This window comes from Larus michahellis, chromosome 1 (genome assembly GCF_964199755.1).
Source record: "Larus michahellis chromosome 1, bLarMic1.1, whole genome shotgun sequence".
In the NCBI taxonomy this organism is placed as follows: Eukaryota; Metazoa; Chordata; class Aves; order Charadriiformes; family Laridae; genus Larus; species Larus michahellis.
Window position 1 is genome coordinate 129475687 of NC_133896.1, and position 20729 is coordinate 129496415.

A 20729-nucleotide genomic window follows, 5' to 3' on the forward strand; every position below is an offset into this window, starting at 1 on the left:
CTCCCCACTCTTCCCCCTCCCTTTTTTTTTAATGCAATGTGGCCTTTTTTTCCCCCTGCACGCTGCTGAAGGTAGGAAAAAAACCCAAAAAAACCAGACCAAAACATGTCAAGGGCAGAGCGGGGTGAGAGGGCGAGCGGTGCCGAGCAGCTCAGCCTGGGCGCCCAGCGGGGCAGGCAGCCGCCCCAGATGCCAGGGAGGGCAGGGCTGAGTACACACAGTAAATAACCGCAGCCTCATTAGGAAAGCATTAAAAATCCAAGATACAGCTGGCACAGGATGGATTTAGCGTGGCTGCGCTATTCAGCATTGGCATAAAGCCTGCCGTGCCCCACGACCAGACTCCCTGCCACTGCAGCGCGCTTGGCCCCTTCCCTATGTGAGCAGCGCCCAAGAGGCACATCACCCCCAACACATAACTCTCCAAAAACGCTGAACAAGGGCAAAATCACAGGGAAAACAGCCTAGAGTGAGTGCTCAGCCCCCCAGACTGTACTACAGCCTAAACCCCCAAGCAGCATTTGGACTCCTGACAAGTTTCAGACAGAGGGGAAAGCAGGTTAGGCTAAACCAAACCAAAATCAGATGTTAAACTTTTAAACTGGGTGGGGAAAAAAATAAAAATAAGAAGGGAGGGAGATGATTCACCAGAAGTTTTAAAACCAAAGCAACAGGGAAGTGCAAAAGCACGCAGAGTTGAGGATGACGTGTTCCCTGCGGATCAGGTAAAAAAATTTCTGCAGCCTCAAGCCGGGAACAGGACGGGAGCTGGCAAAATGCAGAGGGGAAAAACCAGGCAACTGAATAAGTTGTCCCATTTAAAAGGGACATGGGAAAACAGGGAACTAGAACAACTGTATGTATATATTTGACCACAAGACGGTGGAAGTCTAAAACGCATGATGTGGACTAAAGTGGGGGGAATGAAGGGTTTGGTCTCAAGTGAGGATGTCAACACACAAGCAGCATCAGGAAGCTGCTGAGAGGGAGGCAGTAATGGGGACTCCTTAAAACAAGCAACTTATTACCTAGGAATGAGAGACTGGCTCATACCGGTGGGGGAATGGCACTGCCTGCTAAGGAAAGTTCAACCCTCAGAAATGCAAGGAGCATTTAACCCTTCCAGACTGAAGGTCCAGACCTACACAGGCAGAGATCAGCCACAGCAGAAGCAACAGTCACAGGCTGGGGGAGGCTGCGAGGGCACGCTCAGTAACCCAGCTCTCCCCATACTCCTTATGCCAAGTTATCGCCACGATGCTCAGGCTGAAGTTGCAGGCATCACACTGGGGAGCCCATAACAAAGCTTAGAGCCCACCTCAGCAATGTGGTGACCAAAGGTCCCCTCTGTAGCAGTGGCCATCATAAAACCCAAAGAAACCCACTGCCTTTCTCCAAAGGAATGATCCCAAAGCATGGGAGCCTCTCTGAAAAGAAATTAATGACACCAAGCAGCCCTAAAGGTGCAACATCTGAGGGGTGTGGGAGGATTGCTTAAACATGTCCACCTGGAAGCACAGGACAAATGGTATCTGCCAGAGGAGGCATCAGAAAGACCCAAGTCAAGCCGCTGCCATGAAACAGTGGTCTGATGACCACCGACGACCTGTGTGGCTACCCTTACATCAAAAGACAAATGCTGCAGGTCCATCCCTCACGCCCCACTGACACCAGGGCTGCATCCCAGGCAAGCTTCGTGGCAGCTGTCAGGGAAGGGACCACCCGGTGGAACAAAGGGAACCTGCTTGTTACCCAAAGAGAAATATTAAGAACAGGAATAATGTTTTGTTGCTTTATTCAACCAGAACATAAGCTAGAGACGTCGGATACAGAGTGAATTGTGAACTCCCAGATCACTTCCAGAATGTTCAATATTATTGTTGTTGTTGTTATTACTATTATTACTTAGGTAAAATACACATACAAATACCATTTTATCATCAGGCATTTCAGGACAAACTGTTCACCATTTGTCTGTCTATTCCTGAAGCTGGGAGCCTCGAAGGTGCAACACAGCTGTGCTGTAGAAACACTGGCAGGTATGTCAGGAACAAAGACATCTAAAAATTCAGTATTATGATATTTGTGAGTAACTGTGGCACTTCATAAAGACAGTTTCACAACAAGCGATGCCAGAGTTTTTCCTCCTCTTATGTCATCAGAGATCAAGTTAACTAAATTCTTCCAATTTTTCTAGATGAATCACCTTTCACATATTGTTTGCTGGAACACAAAGCACAGTAAAATCGTCTGTCTTTACAGGCATCCTCACTTCCTCTGCCCAATTTGAAATATGCATTAATAATGTGAAAATCCACAATGTCTTCCCACAAGAGGAACCAAGTGCAAATCTCTACACTTCACAGTCATCCTGCGGTTTTCTTGCCAGTTTCAAAGCTAGGCAAAAATTTCGTGGTTCATTGTAACAGACCTCACCAGTGAGCTACAGAAAAGGCCAGCAATAGATAGTGTTATGACACCGATATTCTCCTTCCTGAGCAGGTAATGAACTGTCTTTTCCTCAAGCAGTGCTTGCCAAGCCCACACAAAAGGAACCTGCCAATTTCTATCTATCTGGAAGGCTGATTTATGAGGTCAAAGCCGTGTTATAAAGATCTTTTTGCCTGTCAACTTGTGATACACATGCAGACCTTTGAAAAGAAAGGTATTGCTTTTAAGCTCTGGTATGAATTTTTGGGAGGAAGGTGGTCATTAAATTCAGAATCTGTGTAAGCTATACAGCCCTTACCATAATTTCTTAGGTAACTTTTCATGTCCATCAAGCAGAGATTTTATATATAGCAGCCAGTGTATGAGCAGCAGCCAAACTAGTATACGGCACAACAGGGAAGCACATCCTCACCATCCAGCTCCTGATCTCCCTGCCAGAACAGGGAGGGAAAGAGCAGGCTCCTGACTGCTATGGGGAGCCTGGACCTGGACCAAATTCATTTGTTAGTTGCTTTCCACCCCCTCCTTCCTTACCAGGCCACTAACAAATTAATGAGCTATTTCCTAAGAGCAGAGCTTAAGAAGGGAAGCGCAAGGGAGAGTAAGCATTAAATACTTTGATCCCTTCAGCAGCTTAGGTACAAAAGCAGGTGCTCGCTCCTTTGCTGTTCTCCAGAAGGTGTGCCACGGCATTCATCCCATAGCCAAGAGAGAACAGGAGATCCAGGAAAGACTCAGCTGTCACCTTCACTAAGGGTAAACACATTTGAGCATTTTGCACAGCCATGTATTCCGTGGCTCCTGGATCAAGTGGGGGTAAACTCATCTTTACTTCCCCTGACAGACCAACAGTGTATTTCTAGTCCTGCCTCCACAAACAAGACCATTGGTGAAAAAGTAGGGCATGGGACTGGGGTAACCGATTAAGTCCACTGCTCTGAAAATACCTTGCAGCACTCCTAGCTCTCACAGGAGAGGCAGACTCATGTGACTTCTTAACCAATTCATAAGGTGACTCATGTAAAGGGCCTTTAGTCCACCATGAGCGTAGCCCCTCTGACTGTCTAATGCCAAACAAGTGGAGAAGAGTCTTGCTAGCGCAAGCAGGCAGGTTTGGGAAGAAAGCTGACAGAATGCGAAATCTTCGTGGTGGAATCTTGTAACCACCTGGAAGAGAAAATTCTGAAGTATCGTGGCCCTTCCTTGAAAACTCAGCAGAAACCAATATGGTCACTAAAGTCCTGCAAGATATTAATTTCCATAAGCTGAAGTGAATGCCTCCAGGAAAATGACCTTCTATGGAAGAAAATGAGTTCACAAACACAGAATGGCCCAAAGACTTTAATTGCCTTTGAGATTACTTGAATACCAAATGAGGCAAAAGACGCCTCAAATGGAGGTAAGTCAGTTTCCAAAATAAGAACTCTTGTTTTAATTTGGCAAGAGGCTCCAGATGTATCATGTGTATCTCTCTATTTTTTGAATGACCAGAAAAGCTTCTAAGTGAGCCCAGGCAGAATTTGGCTTTGCCATAGACTCAAGCAAGTGTGTGTACATGGGGCAAGGAGAGAGGAGGAGTTTTCACTGCCTTACTTGGTCTCCTCCTCTCTCCCAGGGCAATTCAGAGACAGTCCTCATGGGTCTTTTCATAACACATTGCCAGCCTTTCCTGATTATGTTCAAAAGACAGACGTCAAGACAGCAGAAACTACTGTCATCGCAGTGATGCAGCACTAGGAAAACACAACTTTCATAAGCCAAGTTGTGAGACAGGACAGGCTGAGAAGTGTTTTCCACTTGCTCAGCTATGCCCAAGGATAAGGTCTCAGCCTGACAGGATCACCTTAGGTCATCTTCAGCATCATTCTTTGGGCACTTCTAATGTGTTTCATCTACTACGGGTTATCATCCTACTGTACAGAAAATAAGTCAGAGCACTACATCTCCCATGGCTGACACATGCTCTAGTTACCTTACATGAAGCAAGGACTGCTTAGCCTCTGTCCATCCAGGAGGAAGGAAAAGGAGAACCGAATGAAATGTTGTCTTCTAAACTGGATTTACATGGGAAGCTCCTAGGACAACACCACCACAAAAAGAAAAACCCCATGAAGTGAAGATTTTTCCCATGTCTGACAGAATTTTTCAGTAAGAAGTTTCTGACATTTTTATTAATGTGAAAAAGGACACTCTCCTGCCTCCCAGAAATGTGGTTTCTTAGTGTCAAGAGGAAACAGACACCAATATACACTGTAAGAGCTCTACAAAAGGCCTGATCTACCAAATCACAATCACAAGGCGACCTCTGGGATCTCCTGGCCTTTGCCTGCTGGTACCTTTATGAACACCCAACATAATAGAGTACATAAAGCAAGCTGTAATTTCAGTGGTTGCGGCTCAGCCTTAGCCACCTTGGCAGAATCAAAGATTTACCACCACAGACTGTGTTTAAGATCACAGCTTTCTTCATCCACTTTTCTTCCCTGCCCCCTTAGACATGCGCCTATTACTACAGATGAAAACCAAGCCGGAGCGTGGAGGATGCTGCCTGCCCAGTGTTCAGAAGAGACAGCTCCAGAAGGGGAGCTCTGCAAGGCAGACACTTTCTGACACATCCCCCTCTCCTCTCCAGCCTTTTGCCCATCGTGGTACCAAAGCATTTTAGTGCAGGAGCAAGGCTAGCAGGGGGAAAACTGGTCCAAAATGTCTATGACTAATTCAGTTTTTCCTCCTTCAGCTTTGCCTTAGTTACTACATTTTAAGGCCATCCTGTGGCACAGCGTACATGGAAGCAATATTACATTCAAGGCCAGGCTGGATGGGGCTTTGAGCAGCTTGGTCTAGTGGGAGGTGTCCCTGCCCACGGCAGGGGTGTTGGAACTAGATGGTCTTTAAGGTGCCTTCCAACCCAAACCATTCTGTGATTCTGTGTGATTATGGAACTGGCTGCTCTGTTCTGTATACTTTCTCCCACAGTACTTTTGATTACAGGATAAGCAAAAAAAAAAAAAAAAAAAAAAAAAGAGAAAACCAGCAAACACAGCGATTTTATCCAAGAAGGGGTATAATTTCAATATTATTGATATAGCCCAACATGAACCACATACGTTAATTTTCAAGGATGCCAAGACTTGGAATAAAGAATACCAAAAATCAGATTTCCACAATTCCAGTGCCAGCTGTGCTCCCTCCTGGGTAACATTCATGTTGATATCCAAAACACATATCTAGATAACACTGGCTCCTACCCCCATGATCCTTCCTGTCCTAGCTAGCATGGGCCATCTGTTACTGCTTAGTACGCAGCCCCACTAGATATTAGATTGGTACTACTTATATGAAAAGAATGAAATAAACTGCCAGCAAAGATGGCATTAAGAAGTCTTTCCTAAGCAACTCATAATTTACCATTGAAAAAGTGTAATTTAAACTGCACCAAATAAGGTGATAAAAGATACCAGTGCATGAACTAAGCCATGGGCCAGCCTCTGTCTCTACATGATACCACTTATGGAGAAGGAGAAACGGGAAACAGAAATCATGCTGTAGCTTACCTGAAAAATTCTCTTTTTAGGTAGCAAGGTCCAGGAGTGACAGAGAAATTAATGACCTTTTGCCAAGTCCTTGCTGAACCCTTTCCACTCTTGTTCACCAGACCATACAAGAGGATAAAAACAAAACAGTGACTGCTCTAAACTATTCTTCTCTGCTCTCAGCCTGACCAGCTGAGCAATAGCCCTTACAAGAGACATTAGGATAAAACTGTAAGGGGACCAGCAGAAGAAAACCAGCCTGACATTCACCCAAACCCACTCAGCTTCAAGATGCCAGCTAGGATACACGGTCACTTCTTTCCATGAGCCGTCCCCGCCTACACCCAACAAACAACAAAATACACCTTAATCTATGGCCAGTGAAAAACCTTAATTTCAGTCTGACACCAAACCAAGGGCAGCCAGCATTAACTTCTGCCAGAAGGGCCTCACTGGGGATGTGGGAGAAAGCACAGACCTACAGTACGGGCTACAGAACAGGCTCTCAGCATGAACAAACTCCCTTCTTCTTGAAGTAACCCTGAACTAAATGCTTCCTCCATGCAAAAAATCACCTGAAACCCTGATCCTCAACCTGTTCTAGCCTTATGTGGAAGCCTGGTAAGCCCCCTCTGTCCTTCCCTGAACAACTCAGCCTCAGCGCCCGTAGGTGTTAGTGCACTTGTCCTGCACTAAAGCAGACTCCTGAGAGCTGCCATCCCCATGTGGACTGTACTTTGTAGCTGTCTGATTAAAATTTAGCAAAGAAAGAAAACTGCTAATAAGTCTCTGCAGCTGTCATAGCATCCACGGCACGAATAAATTAGACAGAAATCCTTCTTTAGTGAAGAAGTCAGTCTAATTCCTTGGAGTGCTTGACAATCTCGCTCAGAAAATGTGTAAGAATCCACAAATCACAAAATTCTGCACAATGGTCTTTAAGCAGAGCTCCATGTTAGCAAAATCCTTCTCCATATCCTCATGTCCACAGCAGGGTAAAAGTAAGCAAACTAGCTTGTTCTGGAGGTCAACATTTAAACTTGATCCTGCCTGCCACACTTGGTACATACCATGGAGATAACAGACTGCTGACACTTAGCACAAAGAGGATGAGGACATTCTTAAGCAGGCACACCAAATTTCCTTCCTTTTGGCTAACCGTGTCAACATGCTTGCTCCCCAGACAAATGATCTCCCAAGATAGTGGTGGATATCCATCTACAGAAATGTGCACTTATTCTCCTTGAAGGAAAACTATCCTCTCTATGCCCTGCATGATGGGAATTTGTATTTTTTTTTCCCCCACAAAAGGGCTTGCCTGATCTCTGAAGTCAGGAAAGTTGCCTGGATCGTTCCCAGGTGTGGAAGCCCACCCACCTGGGGGCCTGCTGTCAGGCTCTAGCGGCTCTGCTCCCTCTCCCAAGGTATTGGGCAACCTGAAATGCTTTTTCCAGTGCATTGTGTATGCAACTTCAGAATAAAGAAGCATCACGGTCTGCCAATTTCATAGTTCAGATACAGCTAGCTGCTCTACCCAATAATCTCTTTCCACAAGCAGCATTCATTAGACTGTTCAGAAATATTACCATACTTTACAAGCTACTTTAAGAGCAGGTAAAATGCAATTTCTATTTCCGCTTGCTATTCCTGCAATTGAAATAAGATGTCAAAGTGAGTGCTACATTGTAATAATTATTACAGTCAGGGACTTAAAATAACTGATTCACAGCTGTGCCAAATTTGACCAAACTGTTCCTTAGAGATATTGCTTGACTTGCATCAGTGTCTCCGTCTATAAAAGGGGCATGCCAGCTATTCTGTTATCTTTTAAGGACTACCACTGGAAAATAAATTCGAAGATTTGGTTTTCTCCTAAATAATTACACAATGCTTCTTAAGAACAGCAGTATTTGAAGAACATAGGAAACGTAATACACCACTATCAATGTTGTAAAAACCCCCACCGTATCAACACACAGGGAGCAGCCAGGCTCCATTTTTTTTCTGAATTTAATCCAAACAACGTGCGCTCTGCCATGCCCTCTGATGCCAGCCATAACACTCAGCATTTATTCATCCACCAGCTGACTCACGTGTGATGTTGCAGTACGCTCTCTCATCAACACATCTACAGAGCGAGTCTAAACTAAAGAACTCATGTTCTTTAGTTTACGCTTCGTTTTTGTAGAAGCTGCAAAATTTTAAACGCAGTTCTACCTCTTTTGGGGCCGTCTAAGCTTTAGTGGAACCGCCATGCTGGAGGAGCGCACGTCTTCCTGTGAAATGACATTTACTGCAAGATCAAAGGGCAACCAAAGCCAGTCTAGAGACAGGAGACAGAACTTAAGTCTTCTGTCTTGACAGAGGAAGGGAAAAAAGGTTTATCCTGCTGAGATATCCATCAGAAGAATGAGTGATAAACCCTCCCGATGCCAACTCTATGGGAATTCTGTAGTATCCAAGCCAGAATAACGTTCTGTTTCACCAAACCTGAATATTAAGCACAGGCAAGTTTGAAAAATAATCATTTGACTGCATAAGACAGTCTGGACATACATGGTTCCCACTGATTTTAAACAGAGCAAGACGACTTTTGCAAGACATTTTATACATTTCATGTGGACAAAGCTCTGTCCACCCACACGTACTCATCAACCCCAGCCGATTTAATTCTTCTTAAAATGTCTTTTTATATCATACCCTTTTGCTTACCAGTATTGCACTAACATATGATATAGAGCAAATACGCTTTCAGAAGGCAAATATTACTGCCACACAGACTCGGGCTTGGGTGCACAACTGATCGGCTGGTGAACGGTACTAGAAGAAAAAACTGGTTAACTGTCTGTTTCTCACTGATGAGGTGGCACTTATTTTTGTATCATTAATAGCTTGATTGATTGCCTAAGAGCAAAGACTTAGCATGAAATTCTTACTGATACTCTTCAGATTTAAAGGTCTGCTATCTTACATATTTTACATATTTGATGGTGCTGTAAAAAATAGGAAGTCATTTTGGTCTTAACACCTGGCATGAAACTGCAAAGCCAAGCACTTCATGAAATTAAAAGAATAAATCAACTAAGTGGTTGTGGCTCGGTTATATTCTTGCTTATTTGGGGATTGCACTGCTCTAGGAAACAGCCCAGCTCCTTGCTTTAATACTGGCTGTTCTTCAGGGTACAGGGATTAATCCTGTCTGCTCCCCTGGCAATCTGAGGTCAGCCAGCGAGGGGGGAGGGAACACTGTAAATCTGATACTTCTGTTAAAAAATAGCTATGGTGCAGCATGATCAGGTTTCCAAACGACAGGGACCGGGTTTGTTTTGTGCTAAAGAGCGCCCGTTTCTCGGGTATATACTTGCAGAACTTGTAATACTTGCAGAAGCATTACATTGCGTATCATGCCAGCTCACAGAAACTGAGCCAACTTTTCCATATCGTTTTGAACAATTTCACTAGCTGAAAATTCTCTCTCCCACAGATGTACCTATTTTAAGTACAACCGTCTTTCCTTCCAGAAAGCAACTAGCTGTTGCTTACAAAACACAAAACTTCTAGAAGTGGGAGGTTTTATTTTTGCTGCTGGTTTCAGTTGAAAATAACGCAATTGCTGGATGAAATACTCTAGTTTATTACCAGCTTGCTTGGTCCAGCACATCTCCTGCAGCCTCTAATCCCACAGGCCAGTGAGCAGAGCGGGACAGCCCACCCCACACCCCAGCTCTGGCCTCTCTGGGGCAGACCCCAGCTGTGGCAGGGATCGTCTGGGATGAGGCAAGGACCAGTGGTCCTGTCTTGCACGGCTCTCTGGTGAGCGTGCCGAGGTAAACACGGCCAAGGTGGGTGAGCTCAGCACCACGCAGGGGGATGGAGGGGGCTGAGCTGCCCTTTCCACGCTGGAAGGATGCTCAGCAAAAGCATCACTTTGAAGTAGGGAGACCTAATGGGGAAAGATTTAAAATGGAGTTATTTTTCCTGAAGAAAGTATTTGCTGACAAGGCCACGGGCAAAGACAACTTTTGCACCATCCTGCCAGTTTTGCACAAACACTCTGAAAGCTGCACAAAGATCCTGCTTATACTCAGCAAACACAGCAAGACCTTGGCACCTCCTAGAAAGGCTGTATGTGGCCCCGGTCTCACCTGCCATGACAAAAACAAATCCTCAATGCCATCCCCATGAGCTACATTTTTTTTCTTTTTGAAAGGTTTGACCTTCCGAAGTAAATCCTGATCCCATCCCTTCGCATCATCCACTGTTTTATGAGAACAGGCAGCAAGGAATACGCTTGGGCTTGGCTTGTATGTTCCAGAAAATAATACTGAAATACTCCTGACAGCTAGAGCCTCGACGTCTTGAGGTCCTGGTTCTCCCTTCAGGAGTTGTTAAACTGCACTCGCATGAGAAAAAACCCCTAAAGCTTGCAGGTGACGCACAGATGGTCTATAAGTTGTTCTGGGACAAGAGAGATCAATTTAAGCCTCTAGGTTATTTGACCTACATAATTTAACTCAGCAGTTTTTCCTGAAGTATACTGGAAAGAGAAACTCAGTCCCAGATAACACACAAACTGATCTCAACATTAGCCAACAACTGCAAACTGGGTCTGCTTCAACTAACTCAAAGACGCAGCTATACAAAAAAGCAGCTCTAACACAGTATCAGTGACCTGTAAACCAAGAGCAAGTTAAAAAAAAAGTCTCTAAACATGCAATAACATCAGCTGCTGGTTTCCTATAAGACATTATTTTACAGGTAAATTGAATCACACTCTGTCTGCGATCAGGGCAGTAAGCCCTACATCCAGCCCAGGGCAGCTGCACCAGTAAAAATGATTCCAGCGATGAGATGCAGCCACCAGGGAGAGCATCGCGGTATGGACCTATCTGCATTTTTGTTTCCTCTTTGTTTTCAAAGGGAAACAGAAGTGACACGCACTTAATTATGTTATCATTCCAAGCCTAATTAGAGCCACTTAGATGTTAAGTACTATTGAAGTGAACCATATATAGGAGGATTGAGTTTCCATCTTTTCTTCAGTTAATACATACCTGGAAAGTGTCCTCTCTCTCATCTTAACCTATTCTTGCAAGAATAAAAGCCACAACTTCTCTGACAGATATCTGGTGTTTTGATTGTCTTTTGATGCAGTGGTGGCAACAGCAAGTTGTACTGAAAATGCTTTGGCTAGGAGACTATTAGGGAACACGACAGAAATAATGGAATCTTCCCCTCTCCCCTTCACCATAGGACACGTGCAGCAATCCTCCATCTCAAACAGCTTTTGGAATTGATGTGCATGTGTTTCCATAAACTGTACACAATGTCCTTCACATTTTCTTTGGTGAGGTCAGAGTAGAGCATTTGGACAGCCCCAGGCAAGCTGCACACTGTCATGCACCTTTGCATTCTTCTAACATGGACAAAAATCCCAATCAAGGCATAGATCCCTGCAGACTACACGGGCCTGCAGACCCCAGGTTCTCCATCTCTGCTCCAGACTTTCAACTCTGGTTGGGCCCCAAGCCCCAGACATGACTTTGAAGCCAACACACTTTATAGAACTTCAAAAGGGCAAGCCTTGGTTCTGCCTAATTGGACTGATTCAACACATGCCACGACACAACCCATCATGCCATAAACTGGCCGAAGTTTCAAGTCCAACTACAAAAAAGAACATTGACGTTACCTGGCGTATTCAGGAAATACTTGTTTCTTTGCGAACTTCATTTTTTTAGGATTTCCCAAATCACCGACAGTTTCCATCCCTGCAAGGTCTACCTCCATCGAAAATTTCAGGTTTTGATATAGCTCCCATTTATTTTTAGAAGCATACAAAATGAGCACTTTTTCATATTCTGCTGCCAAAAATGCTGAAAGGAAATTTCTAAACACTTTAAAGTTGCTGCCAGATGGAGGCCAACCCATCCGAAACTCTGTCCAAATGATAAATGTTTTTAAAACTTACCAAAGAAATAAATCAGCACGGTCTAGCTGAAGCTTCAGTTGCAGGGAATGTACTTAGGTCCTTGCAATAAGAATAATTTTTTGTGTGCTAGGGGTTAGTTGAAAATATACTTTGCTGGTGGCGTTCAGCGCAACTTTCTGTTCGCATGTCGTGTATTTTCTGAAGCAGTATCTGTAACCCGGTCAGGAACAAGACCCTGAAGAACTCACTAGCTTCACTGGTAGCTTCAATCTTGTGGCATCAGCAGGTCTGAGCTGCTCATTTCTACTCAGAGGTACTAAGGCACTGAGTGGTTATAAGGGTCATACAGCAGGGGCTTCCTTCACTTCCCAGTTTTAGGGAAATGTAAGTGCTCCTCTTCCTCTGGTGTTTACAGGGTTTCAGCCTCTCTTCTTCTCACCTCTTTCTCTGCTGCACCCCATAAGCAGGCCAACCTTTTCCTTAGGTCTGCTCGCAAGGTCCACAGACTTCTGAAGATAAGCCCGTCACCTCATTATTCACACCATCAAATTCTCCTACCAAATACTCTTAAAAAAGCCTGCTTGAACATAAAAAAAAAAAAGAACATTTCAACCTGCTCCATCCAGATCCACAGAGAGCCCAAACCAAACCCGACCTCTTCTCAAAGCTCACAGTAAATAACTCGCAGAATGAAATGACGACAAGACACAATTTCAGCCTTCTGCCCAGCCTGGGCTGCTCCATGGAATCTTCCTGCCATGTGGTGCGTCCAGCCTGGCCTCTGGGAAGGGGTGACCGTGGGTACCACACAGTGACCAGCCACCAGCTGAACCCAGCATGGCGATTCATGGAGATGGGGAAGGTGAGAAACGGAGAGGGAAGGGGGCGGCTTGCTTCTGTTAAGGGTTTTAGCACTCACTGTCCCCAGAACCGTACAGATGAAAAAAGAACATCTGGAAAACAGCCTGCAAAACACTACATGGAAATTAATATTAATAGCATCGTTTCCATTCTTTCACTACAGCTCCTAAAAATCCTGTAGCCTACTCCCAGAGCTCAAAGAACCGGTTCAGCTATGAAATAACGATAATCCAGTAAGACATGCGCGTGCCATGCTTCAGAGTCCCTTTAGTACAGGATAAATTAAAATGCTTCCCTCTCATAACCCAGAACTGTTACAAAGACAGAACGTATCAGCCATCTGCCCACCTTGGTGAAAGAGAGCTGAGATGGAAAGAGGCCTGCTCTACCAATGTGAAGGATTTCATCATCTCTGAGAGATGATTAAATGCTAATTAATAGTGATGAGCCTAAAGAAATAACATTATGCAAATAAAAATGGCCTTACAATAACTCATCTGCTCCGTATAGTCACCTCTGGAGTCTTGTATTTTATTCTAAAGATTCAGTCACCTAGGTTTGCATGACACTGAGGTCAACAGGATTTTCACCCGCAAATTTGGTGGATGCAGAACAGACTCGGTACTACTGTAAAGCTAGCATCTCTGTAACAAGTACCATTGGACTTAAAAGGCACGTGCGAGATTGAAGGAGATGTTTCTGCAAGCTCACATGCACAAAGAGCGCTTCTAGATATTCATCTATTAACTCATTGGCACATGGATTTGCCCACAATTTGTCCACAATTTGTAGGACAGTTGCAACAACTGAAGAAACAATGATAAAAATCCAGAGATGGAGACAACTAATGGTACTAGGTAACCTAATTTACCTCCCTGACAGCACAGGGAATTGATAAATAGACACATAATCAGAGATAAAATCAGGTTCTTGGATCCATTTTAAATTCCCTTGGTTTACCTACAATAATTGCCTCCGTTTCCTTGACAAGCAAGGCTGGTATGAACCAGCATCCAAGAGAAAGGACTCTACTGCCTTCTCAATGGAAAAGTGCTAACAAGGCCTCCCCAGCAGCCTTCCCTAGAATTTGTATTTACACTGTTTAGGCCACACAACAGGTTGCTTAGAGCAGGAGTGAACCCTAAACAGCCAAAGTGTTTACTACACATAGAGCATTACTCCACCACAGCCCTATCCCATCACCCGTGAAAGAGCAAGGACTTCTGCCACCGCTTGTTTATGAACGCATCCTACGTCTTCTCAAATATAACTCAAACACTTCAAGTCACCCACTATCCCTCTTCACCAGTCCAAACTGACCTGTTAACGTGACCAAGTTACCATCCCCAAACTAGAGAACGCTCCAGATACAGACTCCAAGGTCAAGGTGCAGCAGGTACCTTGTCAAGACGTAAGCATAGTTACACAAACAGCAAGAAAAGAAGGAGCATTTAACCAACAGCAAAGTCCATTACTCCCTTAAATGAGGGGTACCAGGCTAATTTGTACCATCCACGCACGATTTTCAAAATGCAAATGGGCATCAGCAATGCAAAAACTACACCGACTTGCCAGGTCCTCAAAATACTCAAGCCAGCCACACTCATAAAACCAATTCCCTGCCCTGGAGGAGAGCAGCCTGAGACCCCTTGCGATGTCTGAAAGCACAACCGCTGCCCCACGGCAGCTCTCCCTCTGTGCCATCCCACCCATGGGTGACGCCAGGGTGGGGACTGCCCCACATCTCCTCCCAACACACCTGCGAGAGCAGCCCAGCATTCCCGATGGAGCCCAAGTGGAAGTCACAGCTTTATCTTCTCTGGTGACTTGCACTTACCAGATTTGTCATGCTGGCATGGCTCTCCTCCGTTAGGACTCTCATTAAGGGGTTTTAGGCCACAGCTGTGATAAAAACAAAAAATCCCACCAAAAAAACACCGCAAAACTAAGCCAAGTCAGGTACCCCAACAAGGAACTTCAAAAGCTGACTCTGGAGCTATGGTTTTAAACACCTTCTAGCTGCTTTTTTTTTTTTTTTTTTAAAATTCAGTTATTTATTTAGCCAACAGAATTCACCTTAGGCTACGCTCACAAGAAAACACCATTATCTTTAATCTTTCATGTATGTCATTACGAAAACAGAACACGAAACAACTGACTTAAGGAGGCAGCTGCACGAGGTTTGTGCCTAAACAATGGGGCACTTCAAGTCCATCATGACAGGGATATCGTGCATTTTAGAGACTGCAATTTTTCTGGATTTCAGGTAACTTAAGCACAAACAATAAAATGTCTTTGCAAAAATATAGCAATGATGACTTCGCAGTCAACAGTATCAGCAAAAGATTGAGCAATCTAAGCCACATGGGAAAGCTAAAACATTTCTCAAAATGTTTACATTAAAACTGCCTTCTAACAGGTATTAACAAAATTGAAAAGAAAAAACATAAGCATGGCAAGTAAGAGATATTAAAAAGACCAAATACATGCAGAAACCAATGCAGAAGCACTGGAAAGAAGTTCTGGGGCGAAGACCAGTAATTTCAGTGACCCAGATGGACATTCATAATGAAGATGACTAATGCCACTAGTAACTCAAAGGGACACGCAAATTTAATTCCATATTATAATGCACAGCTTGAACGGCTGCATTTGAAGATGGGTCAGCAGTTCAGCCATAAATCTGTGTTACAGAGCAGGCCATCGCGCTTGCTCTTTGTCTCATGCATTTCCCAGAAAACGTTTTTTGTGAGCTCCTGAAACAGTGGGCAAATGCCACCTCCACCGTACCGTTGCGGCATGAGGACCAGGAGCTGCCCGCCCCGATACCACAGCCACCACCCACCCACCTCCTTTTCGGGGAAGCCTGAGGGAAGGGGAAGATGGGGGGACAGCTTCTCCCAGGCAAACACAGGCTCTCCCCATGGCACCATGCCAGAAGGACCCTGAGCCCCCCATCCTTCATGGAGCCATCTTTTGACCACCTGGGCCCTCCATGCCGGTGACACCACATTCCTGCAGCCACCAGAGGAAGTGAGTAAAAGGAGATTAATTATACGGAAACGTGATTTCAAGCTCTTTTAAAATCACAGCTCCAGCTGTAGCCTCGCAGCCAAGCGACACTCACCTGTCCCACCACACTCCGGTCTACGGTTCTCCTGACACCTGCTAACCTCCGAGGGGTCATACCAGGTTGCACAGGTCCATTTTCCAAGCGATAAAAACTTGGAAAACTAAACGACTACTATGCAAATAGGTATCTTAGTTGTGATATTATCACATAGCAAAAGACAAGTGAAGTTCTAAGAACCTAGTTTAGTATCCAAAATATCGATCTTGGTCAGAAGATGCTCTTCAGACCTGTGATGCACCTTGGGAAAATATCTGAATGGAAATTCTACTCATATGCTTTTATTACATTAATTAATGGCAAGAAACCCCCATACCAGCAGGACAGCAGACATAAAGCACTCATTTGAGTGCCAAGTGTCTCACAGGGCCTAAAATTGGAAGCTAATCACTTTGCTATGGTGCCTCTTTGGGGCAACAACAAGCTTTGCATGGAAGATGAAACCCATTTGCTGCAGCCCCATAATTTTAAGGACCAGTGCACGCACCCTTAAAGCCCCCTCCCAAAACACATTGAGGCAGGCTGTTAATTGATAACAAAATATATTTCAAAGCCTACAACGAAATATTAAGTATACATAAATTTTAAAACATAAGTTCACTTAAGAACTAGATAAATATATAGTACTGAGGGGTGCTTAAAGGTTTCACTCCCCTATAAAAAATTCACTTTGAATTCTAATCCAAAATTCATCTTCCCTTAAAAACAAGACAGGTTATATCTCGGATTTCTAAGCAAGCAGTTTATGATACCCAAAAGGAAAAAAATAAAAATAGCTAACAGCCAAGCAGTGCTTTTACTGCTTTTTTAAAATCTACTAGTTCCAAAGCAGATGCACTCAGTACAGAATTCTGATTAGGAAAAAAACGGCTGTTGAATTTTTATTACTACATCCCTTAAGGACCAAAAGCGGTAACCCTAGGCATTTAATGTGTACTATGAATAACAATACATATGAGCACATAAAAAGCTTGTTATCTCTGTTTATGGAATTTTTTTACCATGTTGATATATTCACAGAAAGAAGTTGGGAAGTACGGTGAGGGGGAGGAGAGGAAGCTATCAAAATAACAAATATCATTAGATAAAACCTATTTGGAAAGGAACAAGCTATGCAGTACGAAATTTGAACGAAACACGTCTCTTCATTACCGCCCTGCAGCTCCCATGTAGTCAGTGGAGCCTCATTTAATGCTTGTCCTAAAAGCCTTCATCTACATACAGCTTACCCATTGATGCAAATGCAATTCATATTTAACCCTGACAAATAATAGCCCATGATAGGAACGTTCTGCCTACATACATTTGCTTCTTTTATAAACAATGTAAACACAGAGAAGTCCTTCTGGATGTTTCAAAACAGCTCACTGGATTCAAAGAAGCATCTTCTCTCCCCATCCCCTCACATCACAATCCATAACCGCCTGGCCAGATATCCGACGGGTTTCCACCACATACCTCCCTGTCACAACACCACTTTCCTCAGTGTTTTATGCTACAAGTCCATCCCCACAGCTAGAAAAAAAACTGCAGCTAAGCAACGCAGGGCTTTCTCCTTCAGAAATTAGCTTACAACCTCTCAAAAAACCCGTGGGTAAGCTGTCGGATATTGAATCCTTCCCATATTTTCATCTCTGAGAATTCACAGGGACTGAATTTGAGTTACGCTGACTCTGGAGCCAGCAGCTTGTGCGAGTACAAAGAGCACCCCAGAAATAATGGAGGGGGGTTGAGACAACCCTGCGCATCCCTCAGCTCTCAAACTTGCCTGTAAAAAGAAAATGAGGATACAGTCAGAGCACACCATGCTTCTGCTCTACTCATGGCAAGAGGAGCAGCCTTGCTCCAATTTACACTAAATGGGTTGACTCAAAGCCCAGAAAGGGGCCAAAAATGCGAATTAGTTTTTGTTCTGTGCTGAAAGGAAGAACAACTGATGAAGACTTAGGGTCTGCTGTCAACTACTCTGGATCTTTACCAAGCCCTCTGGTGTCTTCTCCCGTTTAGATCTGCCTGGGTTTCCCTAGGTTGGTGCCTCGGGAAACCAGATGCAACAGCAAGCATGATGGAAGAGAAATTCGTTCTCATTTGTTCATGATTGCAGGATCTCGTCTCCAACCGTTTATTTTCTTCTTCCTTTTCCAGGCTCAAGGGAAAGGACAAACAGACAAACACACTCGGACAGCTGTCAGGTGTTAAGTAACTGGAAGAGCCACATTAGTGGGCCATGCCCTTGGAGAAGACTGGGACACACAGGAGCCTGACAGACAGTTCAGAGGAAAAGAATTTGCACTGGAGCGTCCCACCAGCAGAGACGCATTGCTGTAGCCCACACCAGAGCTCAGCTGTGTTATTTACCCAACGAGGTCCCAGCTGTCAACCTGGCCTGGCATCACGACAGCCTACAGCGCAAATGCCCTGAGCCAGCTGCTTGGCTCGATGTACAATTTTCTCTTTTTTAATGAGATTAGCGTTCGTGAAATGTGCTAGCTCAACGGGCACGCCGATTTAAGTCCTCTGTTTATTCAGGCTGCAGCAGATACAGCGGTCACTTTTAAAAAGACGTAATTTGAAAAGATAGAATGAATTCACCAGAGCTCCTGCAGTTGCTCATTAATCACAGGATGAAGAGAGGGTTCTTGCAGATCTGTTGAGAACAGGGCACTGGAAAGGACGAATCAGTAAATTGTGGCAAATGTATAAACTTAGCAACCTACCTCCTTGAGACTAGCGTGAAGGATCTATTTGCCAACAAAAAAAATAGCACATGATTCTGGCTTTCTGTCCATTTCAGTCATCAGACACATCTGCTGCGGTTACCACCAAAATTGTTTCAAAGAAGCGGGGGTATGGAGGGGTAAATAATGCAGAGGTACTGCCATAAGTATACATTAGCAAAATGACTTTTGGTTATGCTTATTTTGATTAAAAAAAAAAAAAAACAACCTATGAAGTTAAAGTCGAAGCAGGAAAAGTCATATGTTTACTATAAAGATGTAAAACATCATTGCCATGAATAAGCAATTCTTTATGTAGAACGTATTTTTAAGCAGAATGATGAAAATTTGAGTTACTCCGTTTCACAGACACTTTTCACAGCATCGAGCTCTTAAAACGGTAATACAGCAACAGCTTCCCTTGCTAGGAAGTGACAAATTCGCTTCGGTGTATTGTATCAATGACGTGCAGATTACAGTCTCTAACAGTCCACAGCGGGGCCATTATCATCTGCTGTCACCGTGTTACCATTAAAAGGTCTTTTAATCCGCCAAAAAGCCGCCAAAATACGCCGCCGACGCCCGGGGATCTGCTGAGTAACGGGGCCAGGATCGCTGCGAAAACCCCGAGCCCCCCGGCTTCCCCCCCCACCACCACCTCAGTCAATCACTGCGACTCAATTAACGTATCTGGGTCATAAAAATGGTTTACGGGCGCCGGAGCCGGGTTACGAAACGCAGCGCGGCGTATACACCGGGCGGCGGCGGTCGGTCGGTCGGTCGGTCGGTCGTACCCGCTGTGCCCAGGTAAAGAGCCGAGACGAGCACCGGGAGGGGGAGGGGCGGGGGGGGGGTGGGGGTCGCGGGACGGGGATGCGGCAGGCAGCGGGGCCGCCCCGCAGCATCTGCCCCCACCCGCCCCCGGTCCAACCGGCCGGGGAGGCGGCGGGGAGGGGGGCGGCCACCGCGGCAGCCGGGGAGAGCCCTGCAACTTTCCCCCGCGGGGGTATTTGCTTGTCGCAAGAAGAGGCAAAAAAATTAATTTTTATAGATCTGTGTTCATATATATTTTTATATATGTGCGTGCATATATACGTGTGTGCGTATATACGTGTGTGCGTATATATGTGTGTGCATATATATGTGTGCGTATATATATGTGTGCGTATATATATGCGTGTGCGTATATATATGTGTGTGCGTATATATATGTGTGTGCATATATATATATGTGTGTGTAGATATATATATGTGTGTGTATGCACATATATAGCCCAGCATCAATGGAGCCACGTCCCCGCACGGCACATCGGTGACATCCCGGCGCAGCCCACACCCCCCCCTCCCGCCCTTACCGGCCCCGCCGCCCGCCCCGGGGCAGGTGGGGGCCGCGGCCGCCGCGGGGGTGCCCGGGGGGCCCTGCCCGGCGGTGTGTCGGTGTCCGCGCCCCGCGCCGCCCCCCGCCGCACTCACCCAGAAGACGAAGGAGTAGATGATGAGGAGGGTTTTCAGACACGTTATCACGGGTTTGGTCTCCATTCTCCTCGATGCCATAATACTGAGATCTCGGCTGCAGGCTGGGCGCGGGAGGAGGAGGAGGGAGGAGGGAGGGAGGAGAGAGGGAGGAGGGAGGGAGGGAGGCGGGCGGGGGGGAGGCGGAGGGAAGTGAGCTCAGCGCCGGGCTCGCCCCGCCGCCGCCAGCCCCGCCGCCAGGGGGCGCTGCCCGCGGGGCGCCGCCGAGGTTCGGGGGGGCGGCGCGGCGAGGGCCGGCGGGGAGTTGGGGGCGACCCGCCCGGTGGCCCCGGCCCTGCCGCTGTCCGCTCCTCTCAGCAACGTGTAGAATCATAGAATCATAGAGTCATAGAACCATAGAATGGTTCGGGTTGGAAGGGACCTTAAAGACCATCTAGTCCCAACCCCCCTGCCATGGGCAGGGACACCTCCCACTAGACCAGGCTGCTCAAAGCCCCATCCAGCCTGGCCTTGAACACTTCCAGGGATGGGGCATCCACAGCTTCTCTGGGCAACCTGTTCCAGTGCCTCACCACCCTCACAGGAAAGAATTTCTTCCTGATATACAATCTAAATCTACCCTCTTTCAGTTT

General features: G+C 45.5%; 1 protein-coding gene across 2 annotated transcripts in view; it reads right to left on the reverse strand.

The window, feature by feature from the left end:
• Positions 1-20335, reverse strand: part of TSPAN7 (tetraspanin 7) — a 103254-nt gene extending 82919 nt beyond the window's left edge. For both annotated transcript variants that reach the window (XM_074603966.1, XM_074603975.1), the window contains exon 1: positions 20098-20335. In XM_074603966.1, coding sequence (XP_074460067.1) covers positions 20098-20178 — 81 coding nt within the window. In that variant the 5' untranslated portion in view covers positions 20179-20335. The remainder of the gene's footprint in view (positions 1-20097) is intronic.
• Between the last annotated feature and the right edge of the window lie 394 nt (positions 20336-20729).